Here is a 12,945-nt window from a genome sequence, read left to right on the forward strand (position 1 = left end):
GTTTCGATTATTGACGTTTATATATTGATCATTTTTCTCCACAGGGGCCATCAGTTGACTTACAAGGTGACGAGAAACACGGTGAGTGGAAAGACCCCTTGTGTAATCCAAAGCTGTAATATTATCTTCTGGAATGTATAAATATGTAATATGTTATTCAATCTGGTTTCATTTTTACCAAATTCTTTTTTTTTACCACAGGTGGCCTTGTGAAGAAAATCCTAGAAACTAAGAAGGATTATGAATCATCACCCTCAGCTCTGAAGTCAAAAGACCAGGTAGATCATTTTTATTTACTGACCACTAGAGGGCACTAGTGTCCTGTCAGGTTATCATTGCAGTAAAGCCACTTTTTTTTCTCAATGGCATTCCACAAATGTGAGTAGTTGCATGTTAAAGTTTATGCATCCATTGAATAAGTGTTTATTTCAGTAAACACAGTACCTTAGGCATGGGCTTTTAAGCTATAAACCTTATCCAGTAAGTCACTAATTTAGAAAAGAAGCAAATTTGTGAATAACCTGGAATAGGGAAATTTTGTGGTTTCAGACCTAATAGTGTATATATATTCCGTAACTGCAGCGACTAGCATAAATCCCATTACGGCTCCATAGATCACATTTTTCACATCAAATACCTTGAAACTGAGGTGTCGGTTAATCAAATGCAGCTATTCGTTCTCTGTAACAGTTTAGGCCAAATAGTATAATTAACTGGTGTGATTTTAAGGGGCGACACTATTTCTCTTTGATGCCTCCAAAGTCTAAAGGTGCCAATTTAATCTCGTCCCTCCCTTGTGACTCATTATTGTTCCATCGTATTATACTACAGCACTGCTGAATTGGTCGGAAGATGAATAATGTCCTATAACTGCAGCTCTGACAGTAGTGCCAGCTGTCTTCTTTTAGAAAAATAGCGGCTGCTTATAGCTGTTATAACATAAGTGATGACGGAAGGTAACTTGTTTTAAGGAAGCTCCACATCATTAAAAGGTCATTTATACAAATTAAAAGTATGACCTTGTTATTAAAAAATAAAAAATAAAAGAGTGTAATTATTCGGGTGAGTGCAACGACTTTGACATTGCTGTAGTGTAAAAGGAATAACACACTTTAGGATGTGCTGTTATTGAAAAATAATCAACTTCAGTTCCTTTATTTTTTTATGTTTTCCTGTAAATATGATTCTTTTTCAGCACAACCATCCATGTTTTATTTGACCTTTTAAATAGTAGTTATTGTCATCAATGTTTTCAATTCATTGCTGATCTGTAGTGTTATAAAAAAAATAAAAAATAAAAACATCTGTTCCACAGAAAACAATTCTTTCAAGGCCATGCCCTGCAGTCCTGCTCCAGCATGCACACGGACAATAAATGTAGTTTCTTTTCCTCTATTACCACGTAGTAACAATAAACTGGACTTTCCATACTTTAGAGTGAATCTATTTTTCAGAAGCAGTGGCGTGTGATTTCCATTTAGACATGGTGCACGGTGAAGCCCTCTCCAGTCCTCAAGCTCTGCCGCACTAGCTTTCTCTGAGTCAGCTCCCACCGTCAATATTTAGACACTGGTTCGGTTGGGAGGTGTTTTTATCTGTGCCGCGTTCACAATGTTGGGTGGTCCACCTTGCCGGAGTGCGCCCTCTGCTCACATCTGTCTGAGTGTGACTGTTGGACTGATGGATGCGTTGTTTAGTAACGCAGCTCATGCTGAAAGCCCCAGCCTCAGCCTGACCTTTGCCATGTGTGCCGACACACAGAAATTCATGCCTTGTGTCTGTGTGCTTCATAAACCGGTCCGGTACTGTGAGTGTTTCACTGTCCAGCTTTTTTCTGCCTGGCTGCTCCGCTCTTTAGCAGTGCCATATAAACACACATTCCTGACACAACTCAAATTCAACCAACAGCCAGTGCTGAATGCCACGCACCCCTTTTTCTTCTTTTAACAGTCTTAATTTCTAAATAAGTCTGGATTTCCTTTCATTCCTAAATAATCAAATTAGATTTCTCATGAAACCTGATCACTGAACAAAGCGCTCCACTAATTCACTAAATGCTGCTTCATCAATTCTCTGACTGGGCTGGAGGTGGCTGTGGGCTGGGCTTTTGCATTGAGTGTAAAGCACGCTCCTAAATAGGGCTGCTGGTTAACTAGCACCGCGCACCTCCCTTGCCTAGTCAGCTGCATGGAAAACAGGCTACAATGACTTCCTTCCTGACTTGAAAGGGGTGAGGGTTCAGCCTCATAAAGCCACCGCCTCCCTGTGATCTTGATTGAACGTTGAGGGTTAAATATGTAAATGCCGAACATACTTATCCTCCAGACATGTATAGACTTACAACATTAATACCTTATTTAAGGGCTCATGTATGGGTTCTCTGATTTGGAAAATTCAAGCATGTTTAATATAAATGCCTTTCTGTGATCAAACATCCATATAAATCAATCATTATTAAATGAGTGACCTTAACGTCCCTCGTATAAATACCCGAAATCTACAAACCATGAATGACGATCTCAGCCGAGGTGATTCGGAGCCCACTGCAGTCATGCTTGTGAACATTAAGCGAGTTAAATGAGTTTAAATTCTTGAAAATCGGCGGATATTTTGTCACCAGCTTGTGGAAGAAATGCATCTGTCCATGGGAACTGTACACATTCGTTCTCAAACACCACTTGCATATTTCAGGAACTCAGACCTTCCTTTAGGGCATTTTTACATAGTTGAGCCATTAAAGGAATTCCTGGGAGGCCAGTGTCAGGTTCTGATTTTCTGAGAGAAGATTTTACTGTGTTGTTTATTATCCAAGCATTAGTAAAATGCTGGGATAAGTGCAGTAGTGTAGCATAGTGTATATAGAGAAATAAAGGTACAGTAGATTAACTGTGTTCTGTTATCCTGCACAATCAAAAGTCCTGAACAAATCTTGTATATTATACTTAGCAGATTATAGCTTATAACATTCTAACAGCCTAGATGTTTGGTTATTAATAGTGGCCTATTTGGAATTTCCTTCGGTAACAATTATGCATCTGTCTATCTATTTATTTATCTGGTCATTATACATATTTCATCTACCAATGATTTTGACTTCTTTCTGTAGTATTAAATTGTTTTTTATTTGTGTGTAGTCATGTCAGTAGGGTTGAATATTATTTGACTGTGGTGATAATACAGAATGAATAAGAAGTACTGTAAATAACTGGTTAATAACTGATATTAGTTAAGCTTCATTGTCTCTCATCACATCCAGCTTGACTGAAGAATGTGCTGTGTATTTTTCAACCGACCTCATCAGTGACCCCCTGAGCGCATGTATATTATTATAAAATACTTGAAGCAGGGCGTCCTTTTATTTAGACAGTATCAGCCCCTCTCAGCAGCTGCGTTTTTATAAGCACTTTTTCCTCCTCCTCATTTTTTTTTTTTTTTTTTTTTACACCATCAAATTAGGCCTGATGAAGGTTGGCAATGTATAAATAAACCCAATGGCACACAAACGGATGGCTGTGGACTGAGCGCCACATAGGAGAAGAGCCCAGCCGTATTCTGTGCAGCACAGGCGAGAAAATAAATCATCATCTCTTCAGGCCTTTATTTTGATAAACACCTGCCTTTTCGAAGAAGAAAAAGCCTTTAGTTTCATTATAGATGGAAATTAGGAATGCCTCTTTTAAAGCAGTGCAGTTTAAAAGGACTATATATGTACATTCAGTACAAAACAGGGAACAAGAAGAGAGATTGTGAGATTTTTTATTTTACATTTTAACCCTTAAAATGTTTTGTGATATTGTGCGTCATCCTGAGAGAAAACAAGAACTTTAGAGAATTTGTTGAAATTAATCCTGTTTTGAAGTCAGTCTTTGGTCAGTAAGTGAGAATTAAAACCCTTAACAACAATTCAACAATTTACAATGCGTGGTGAGCTGCAGGCTGACATGAAGCCAAGTAACTACTGTACTATTGTTCTTACGTTTTTAGGTTTTACTTTATACTTTATTCCTCTTATACCTGATTATGGTTTTAAGGCATTCCGTAAGTCTCCTGGGCCTACGATAATGTACACAGAATAACGCTGTATAGAGAATTAATGAATGTCACGTCATAGTCAAGATTTAGGATTCAAAGAACTTTATCAATCCCTGAGGGGAAACTGCTTATTCTTGGTTACAGTTGCTCACAGTTGTAATAAGTAGTATTATTACATAGTAATAAATAAGGAAAAGTATTAAATATAATAAAAAATAAAATAAAATAGAATAAAAAATGAATAAATAAGAGTCCTAAAACAGTAAGTACCATATGGCATACACAACTTTTTGAATACCTTTTTGCAAACTAAATATGACCAAGAGCAATGGTAAATATTGCACAGTTAATACAGTAATCTATCTATGTAATATTGTATTATTATGTGTAATATTGTATTACATATTGTGTTGGTATGTAATATTGTAATTATTGCAATATTAATGCAGGTATGTAATATTGTCTTATTGTGTTATTGTTACTGACAGTGAATATCCACATAGTACAGTATATGAGTTACAGAGAAGAGTTGTATAATTTTATGGCTGTGTCGAACACTTGGTGTTAATTAATCTCTGGCTGAATTTGCTCCTCTGATCAAAGAAAACATTGTATAGCTGGTGAGAAAGATTGGTCAAGATGGATTGTACTTTGGACAGAATCCTCCTCTTCGCTACTACATCCACAGAGTCAAGCTCCGTGCCTAGCCATATCCAGCCTTTTTAATTGCCTTGTCCAATCTGTTCCTATCTGACACCTTCATGTTACAGCCCCAACAGACCACAGCGTATAAATGACACTCACCCCAAGGTTTCATACTGTAAAACATCCGTAGAATGGTGTTGCAGATGATAAACTGTGTCGGTTCACGTTATCATGTTAAAACAGCTATACTGTATACATCACTCTTTCCTGAAAACTTTCTCGTTAAGGAAAACTCTGACTGTCAAATCACTGAAACTAGAGTCTCCTTCCTAAAATGCTAAGAAAAATAAAATAAAAAACAATCACAATACTAACAATTGCTTATTTATACAGAGCGTCCGTCAGGTTGTTACGACAGAAGGAACGCATTAGGAAAAGCCTGCACTCTTGTCAAAGCTGCTGTTATAGAAATAATTTTCAACACTTTCTGATCAATCTGAATTTTACCAGCACTCTGGGGGACAGCCATTAGACATCAATGATACTGTTTCTTTGGCACTCAGCTGTGAGAACCGTCTTGCATGACTGGCTTCTACTCCAGGGACATTTAAACAGTAGCTAACCTCACTGTGCGTGTGTGTGTTTGTGTGTGTGATTCTCCTGGAGCTTGGTGATGTCAGCGGTGACCCCCATGGGGACAAGCTGACCCTGCTGCATCCTGTGCTCAGGACTCTGTCCTCTTCTCACCCCATTACCACGCTGCTATTTTTATTATGTAGCTGGACAAGGTTCATGCTTTTCTTATGGAGAAAGCTCCTGAGGAGAGCTCTATTAATCTTTCTTCTCAGAAGCCCACACCAAAGCCTCACACCAGCACGAGAAATGTAAGCAACATCAGGGGCAGAACCAAGTTCTGGTGGTGCTCTCTTTCTCTCTCTTTCTCTCTCTCTTTGTGTGTGTTTTACGTTAACTGAATGTCTGCAATATCATCTACAGCCATAAAGGTCTATTAACTACAAGGGATGATTAAAAAAAGAAAAAGCATTCAGGGTTATTTATAATTACAGGCCAAATTGTGTGATGAACAGAAATTGGAAGCCAGTCCTGACTGAATCTGCTGTTTTAAAACAATCCCTTTTTTTTTTTTTTTTTTTTTACATAATATAATAACAGTATTATATTATTTGGATATATAAACACTGAATCACAATATATCCCATTATATCATTTTGTATCAAAACAGCTGTTTTAAAGGTGGCATTAAATCACCTGACCAGCTGTAAATTAGAAACTACAGATGTTTTTTTTTTCCCCTCATTCCTTCTCTGTCCAGTTTCAGTCTGCCTGTGCCCACTGTAGTTTTTGGCTTTCAGAAGTGGAAGCCGATATGGTCCTCTGCTGTTGTGGCCTAGCCACCTCAAGGTTTAAAGTGTTGTGCATTCTGAAATGCTTTTCTTCTGGCCGCATTTATTATTTGAGTAACAAGAGCCCTCCTGTCCGCTGGTCATTCTTCTGCGACATCTCTCATCACTGTTTTGGATGGGCCACAACAGCAGAAGACTGTATCAGATTACACTTCTGGCAGTCAAACACTGAAACTACAGTGGGCACAGGCTTCTTTAAACTGGACAGAGGAAGATTAAAAAAAACAAAACAAAAAAAACACGATTAGGCTTCAGACAATTATAAACCTGTAGGAGCCTTTGGCTATTAAAAACAAAAAAAAACATTTTAGAAGCATTTTATAACATCAGGTGAAATTGTAAGCATTTTATAACATCAGGTGAACACACAGCTAAACTGGAGCCTTGGGTAGATAATCTTAGCTCCTGAATTATCTTAGCTGTGCGGTGCTAGCATTAACTAATAATGGCGAGTAAATTAAATAAATTTTTATTCTGAATTATAAATTCAGTTTTATTTGTACATTAAAGCACTTTTAACAATCACCATTGTTGCAAAGCAGCTTCACAAAATCAAAAGAAAATAATAGAAATTTGTATAAAATGTGTATGAATAGATTAATACTGACGGAGTCTGACTGCTCCTGAGATCTTTCACTGGTCTGGTTTAGGGGATGTAGAGTATGGATGGGCGTGAGAAGACGTTTGAGATTTTGAATTTGGCCATTTCATTTTCTTGATTTAGCCATGTCACATGCATTAGGCTGCTTAAACACTTTATAACATGTGATCGGGATACAGTGTGGTTACAGTATGTCATACTTTTCCCGTGACACAAACATGAATCTTATGTTTGAAATGAATACTAAAGTGTAGTAGTGGTTCAAATGGTTCAAGCTCTGATTACTGATATGAAGGTTGGGGTTCAATTTGCTACTGGTTTAGGCCCAGGGGCGCTGTATACTAGCTGACCCTGCGCCCTGACCCCAACTTCTTAAATGGGATATGTAAAAAAAAAAATAATTTCACTATTTTACTGTACTGTAAGTTACAGTACATGTGACAAAAAATTGAACCTTAATTCTTAAATGAAGTGTTTATCCTGTATCTGCATGATTTTATGCATTGTGCTGCGTAATTGGCTGATTGATTAACTGCATGAATGTGGATGCATACAGGTGTTTCTATTAAAATGACTGGCAAGTGTACATTATGGAATGGAAAACTCACATACTGTATGTGAGTCACTATAAGTATAATATCTTGTACACATCCAATCCATAAGTTAAGACAAATTAACATGAGCTTCTAATCTGTTGCTCCTTGCCTACCCAGACTCAATCATCACTACATGAATGTTAGATGATGTCATAGTTTTGGATTTAGTGTGCTGCTTTATCCATCCTCATTTATTATCCCTGTGAGGTTTCCTGTAAAGGGAGCCATTTTTCTTGTCAGAGTTCTCTTTGAAGAGTTCAGCTCCCATCTCCTGATTTCGTTCCTCATCAGCACTCTGTCACATGTTTTGCATGTGTTTTCTCATTAAGCTAATGAGGTTTGCGACTAAAGGCTTAAATTCACATAGCAGACTAAGAAGTCTGGATGCAGCATGGGTTCCCTGCCTTGCTTTGATGTTAGGAGGGAGGGCCGAGGGCATCCAGCACCCACTGTGCCACCTGCAGCAGTCTCACCGCGCTGCTACTGTCTGTCTGCTTCCGTCACCATCTGAGCTAATGGGAAAACCTGGCGTCATCCAACTCGCTCAAAACTAATATTTTTCTTGGTTCCAAGTGAAGAAGGCCAGGAGGGGGGGATGGGGGATGGCGGTGAACGTGCGGGGATTGTAGACCCCGACAGGGCCCCTATAAACGATTGATTTATGTCCACTGAGACAGAAAGTGCTGCTTTTTTTTTTTCCTTCGACTGCAGTTTCGTGCAAGAGTACGACAAACAGACCAAATCGTGCTTGGCCTCCGTGCTCCAATGACCGAGTGGGTTGAGCGCACTGGCCAGTGTTTGTCTAGCGGGGGTGTTTAGGGGTGAGCACAGCCACCCACCTTGCTGATGGCCAGCACATATTTAACTTTCATTATTCAGGCTGAGAAGGGAAATTGGAGATAAGTTTAAAAAATAAGGCGTCTTGTTAGCCATTTTCTGAACTTTGATAAAAACAAGTAATAGAATCATGTTCTAGAGCTTCTTTCCACAATTCACTGCAAGAGATGAGAAACACGCGACCCAACAATACAGACGAGCTGAAGGCTGCTAGCAAAGCAACCCTGTCTTCAGTAATGCCTTAACAGTGCCACAGGCTGATCGCTTCCATACCATGCTACACTGATGCAGTTATTAATGCTAAAGGAGACCTGATCAAGCATTGAGTACATAGATGAACATACTTTTCAGAACTTGGACATTTGTATATTGTAAATCATTTTTGATTGAGATACTGGATGTTTGATCTTCATAAGCTGTAAGCCGTACTCGTTGAAACTAAAATGCTTAAAATATTTTTCCTTAAGTGGAAGTTTCACTTTTAAAATTAAATTATCATGTTATTCTAATTTTTCAAGATTATTATTTCTCTACGCAAATATAATACTATATTATAATACTACTTATAATACTAATAATACTATGCACTTTATACTTGCATAGTATTTCTTTTTTTTCTTTTTGTTTTGGTTTATTTTTTTTATGTCATCGAAGAATCTTCAACAGCCGTTCACTGTCTGAACAATAAAGCTTTAGAAAGGACTAACACGCATTAAGGCTAAAACCATTAACCTATATCCGTCCTGTGTAATTAGAGATCAGTTATACGTGAAAGTGCTGTAACTTTGATAATCATCCTCATTGTTTTCACATAACTCATGTTGCAGGATGTGAATTGGCCACTTTTTTACCTACAGCGAAAGATGCGCTAGTTAATCTGTTGCCATGTAGCTTGCATTCAATTAGCATCATCATCACGACAAAGCTAATTGTGAGTATGAGCAGAATGACAGAAATTAGCCCTTGAGCTAAAACCTAAAAAAGGTACAAGTGAAGTAGTTGTTACTGAATACTGTTGTAAAATAACTACACTGTCATACTCTGTTACTAAAATAAACTAGGCTTAAGTCATGTCTTACCGACTGTTGTGAAGGGGTGTGTGTGTGTGTGTGGGCAGGCAGTGAGAATGAGGCTTGTTTGGCCTAGTGCCACACACAGCCTGTGTCTCCAGCTGAATAAACATATATGGCTGGTGTGTGTGTGTGTGTGCCAGGAGGGGTGACTGGGCTGAGCAGGACCCCAAAACCACACAGTCCTCACTAACCACTCGTATTATAGATCCCATGGCCGTTTATGTTTGATCTTTATATACATTTGCTACGTTTGTATAATTCCTGCCTTGAAATCCTAAACAAGTGTAGCCTTGAAATCCTAAACCAGTAAATTCAAGCTTCGAACTCATTCCTTTTTGATACGTTTCTGGTGAGTATCGAGTTCTTCTAACCTTGTTTGTGTAACTGACTTGAAGTGCTCCCTCCTGTGAGACACGGCTCTGAAAATGTGTCAGGCTCTTCCTGCCACTGGTCTGTTGCTCGCTACAAGATGACTTTCAGGTCACACCAGCAAAGATGCAGCATTGTCAAAATCATTAATTTTTGAATGCATATAAATAAAAAATTAAGATTAAAAGATGGGTGAATAGTTGTTTTGATGATGATAATTTTAATTAAGAAAAATAACAAAAAAAGCCACAGATACTTCATAACTTACAGTACAATTGTGTCGCATACGTTCAGCTATAAACACTGAATATGTAAGGAATAAAAAACACTGTTAGAGGAGATTAGATGAAAATATTCAGTGACAGGGTGGTGTGATGCAGCCGAACATGACGCAGTGTTACTGTTACCACCCAGAAGTTGATTATTTTCTTAGTACAGAACACTCAGAAAGTGTTTTATTCTGCATTTAACACAGCAACTTTCCAAAAACTAAACATCATGACATTTATAGTTACATTTGTGGTCTAGAACATTCATGATTTAAGTCTTTCTATTATAGCTTATGTTGTAATAGCTATACATTTACACTTACATTTAGGCATTTGTCAGACGCTCTTATCCAGAGCGACTTACATTTTTTTATTTCATTACACATCTGAGCATTTAAGGGTTAAGGGCCTTGCTCAAGGGCCCAACAGTGGCAACTTGGTGTTTGTGGGGTTTGGACCTGGGATCCTCCGAACCGTAGTCCAATGCCTTAACCACTGAGCTACCCCTGACCCCTGACCTATACTTCTATCTTTCTTTCACTTGTTCATTCATTAGTCGTAAACTGCATGTATGTTAATAAACCTACAGAACTAATAAAACTACTATTATAGAAAATTATACTGTGTTGTACAAAGTACTGTGTGTATTTTAATATTAAGCACTGCAGCGTGACAGTGCAAAATCTTTTCTTCTCTACTCTCTCTCTCTCTCTCTCTCTCTCAGTCTGTGATGTATTTTTTAAGACACTAGATAAGCTATTTTGTTTAAGTCTATTGTTAACTCTAAGCCTGGTGCTGATGTGTTTCAGGAGCGGACGCCGGTATTGGAAGCTGCTCGTAAGAAGGAGCGAGAGTTATTGGCCCGGGAGATCGAGCGTCTGCGAACGTCCGTCCAAAGTGTATGTCGCAGCGCTCTACCTCTAGGCAAGATCATGGACTACATCCAGGAGGACATGGACTCCATGCAGAACGAGCTGCAGAACTGGAGACGTGAAAACAAAGAACATGCAGGGGCTCTGCTGCAGGAACAGAGGTAGTGTGTACAGAAATACATTTTCAGAAAAACAACACTCCTCCGTGCTGAGTAAATCATGTATAACTATATACTGTACATGTATATGTATAAGTTATTACGATTGACATTAGAGTGGACTGTTTGGACATGCAATCATGGCAAGTGGACTTCTGGTTGGTATGAAAATTGGTTTGAAATTCTGATTAAGCCTGAATGACTACTTGGAAGTCCAGTTGCCATGACAGTGTTGGAAGTCAGCTTCCACACAGCTGTGAATCTTTATGAACATTAGAACTATATTTTTATATGTTTTACTCATAAATAACATTTGCAACTTTATATATAAAGCTGTTACTGTCTAGCATAAAGTTTTACAAGTATCATGTTTTATTCCTTGCAAATCATCTGGGCTTTACTGTGGGTGTAATTCAAAAGCCTTATGTTGTGTGTCCGTGTTAGGATCACCGACAGTGCTGTGAAGCCCCTAAAGGCTGAACTGTCTGAACTGGAGCAGCTCATTACGGAACAGCAGGACAAGATCTGTGCCATCAAATCCAACATCCTTCAGAACGAGGAAAAAATTCGCAAAATGGTGTCTAGCATCAACATCTCTCAAACATGAACGAAGCAATAAAATAAAGCTTTCTACACACAGGAGATGCGGGAGAGCCGTGTTATCTGTTCTCTCCTAATGTGGGTGTGTGTTTAGCACTTTGTAAGGGTGTTGGAAGGAAACTGGAGAAAAGTGGTACAAATCTAATTACCTTGTTCTTCATTAGTTCATCCATTGACGGTCCAAGGTGCCTTCTGTTAACACGGAAAAACACTCCTGCACTGTTAATCCTTTCTCGTAGATTTGCACACATGGGTTTATTGAGAAATACAGTAGATGTATAGTCACAGTGTATTGTGTATGTTTTTAATTGTCTTTAAAAAAAAATTCCATTGGCTGTTTGGAAGTACGTAAATGCAAAGTCATGTTTATTTCAGAAACCCCACTAGCAATATTTAGAACTTTGTTATTGCTTTTCAGGTGTACTGTATCTCACCATCTCTCCAAAGCTTTTCTTAAGCAATACCAGCCTGTTTTCTGGACAGATCTGACCCCTTGATTTCTAACAAACTACTCCATTCCCACACTTCCTGTTTTCATTTTTATTTTTAATATGTTGACACCCCCCCTACCTTCCCCACAGACTCTGTCTGGAAAACCAGCACATAATATTAGCAGTTAAAGTTATGCATGCCAAAAAGCACTAGTCAAGCACCACTGCACTTTGATCAGGAAGACTGTGACTGAATACGTCTGTGGAAACGGAAACCTGTCGAGTTAGACTACAAAGATGTTTCAAAATAATCCATCGTTCTGTTTTCAAGGCTAAGATGCCTGTATTTTTTTTTTTTTTTACCTTTAACAAAATATCCTGGCTGTTGGTTGATTACAAAGAATATCTCTGGTCCGTGGCACGATTTAATTATAAAATTGATTCGCAGAAACATTTTCCAAAACATGCTGGAGAATCGCTAACTTGCTCTTAATCTATAACTTTAATCACTGTATATTAATAAATATCAGTATTATAATTCATATGATAACACCTTTGCTACACACACAAAACAGCTGTTTGAAAGATCGATTATGAAGCATTAACTACATCGCGGACGCTAAACTATTTTTACCACACCCATATTGGATTTGCTGTATAATATGTATATTGTGTTTGTATCATAGTTCACAAATGACAAAAAAATTTTGTAGTGGAGTGAAATAAATGGCTACATTTAAGTAAAAGACATGTGCGTGACCTTTTTTTTTTTTTTTATTTTGGGAGTAGATGTAAAAGACAGGAAAGTGGAGTTGTGAAAGTTTGTTTGGTTGATGTGAGCTAAATGTTAGTGGGGAATTTTAATGATTATTTTGGACGACATTATTGTGGAAGTGATTAATGCATGGAGATTGTGATTTTGATGAGTTCGTGTGAAGTCTTGGTGGCGTCTGGCATGGCACAGTCGCATGCTCGGCTACACCCTTGCCTTTGAAGACCGATCCAATCTCACATAGCAAAAACAGTTTAATAATCTAA

The 12,945-nt window shown here is 38.1% G+C and overlaps 1 protein-coding gene across 1 annotated transcript in view; it reads left to right on the forward strand.

Annotated features, from left to right (window-relative positions):
• The window catches only part of traf3ip1 (TNF receptor-associated factor 3 interacting protein 1), a 30,548-nt gene extending 19,030 nt beyond the window's left edge, over positions 1 to 11,518 (forward strand). The window contains exons 15-18 of the mRNA XM_053497279.1: positions 45 to 81; positions 202 to 278; positions 10,656 to 10,879; positions 11,321 to 11,518. Coding sequence (XP_053353254.1) covers positions 45 to 81; positions 202 to 278; positions 10,656 to 10,879; positions 11,321 to 11,483 — 501 coding nt within the window. The 3' untranslated portion in view covers positions 11,484 to 11,518. The remainder of the gene's footprint in view (positions 1 to 44; positions 82 to 201; positions 279 to 10,655; positions 10,880 to 11,320) is intronic.
• The last annotated feature ends 1,427 nt before the right edge of the window (positions 11,519 to 12,945 follow it).

This window comes from Clarias gariepinus, chromosome 5 (assembly GCF_024256425.1).
Source record: "Clarias gariepinus isolate MV-2021 ecotype Netherlands chromosome 5, CGAR_prim_01v2, whole genome shotgun sequence".
In the NCBI taxonomy this organism is placed as follows: domain Eukaryota; kingdom Metazoa; phylum Chordata; class Actinopteri; order Siluriformes; family Clariidae; genus Clarias; species Clarias gariepinus.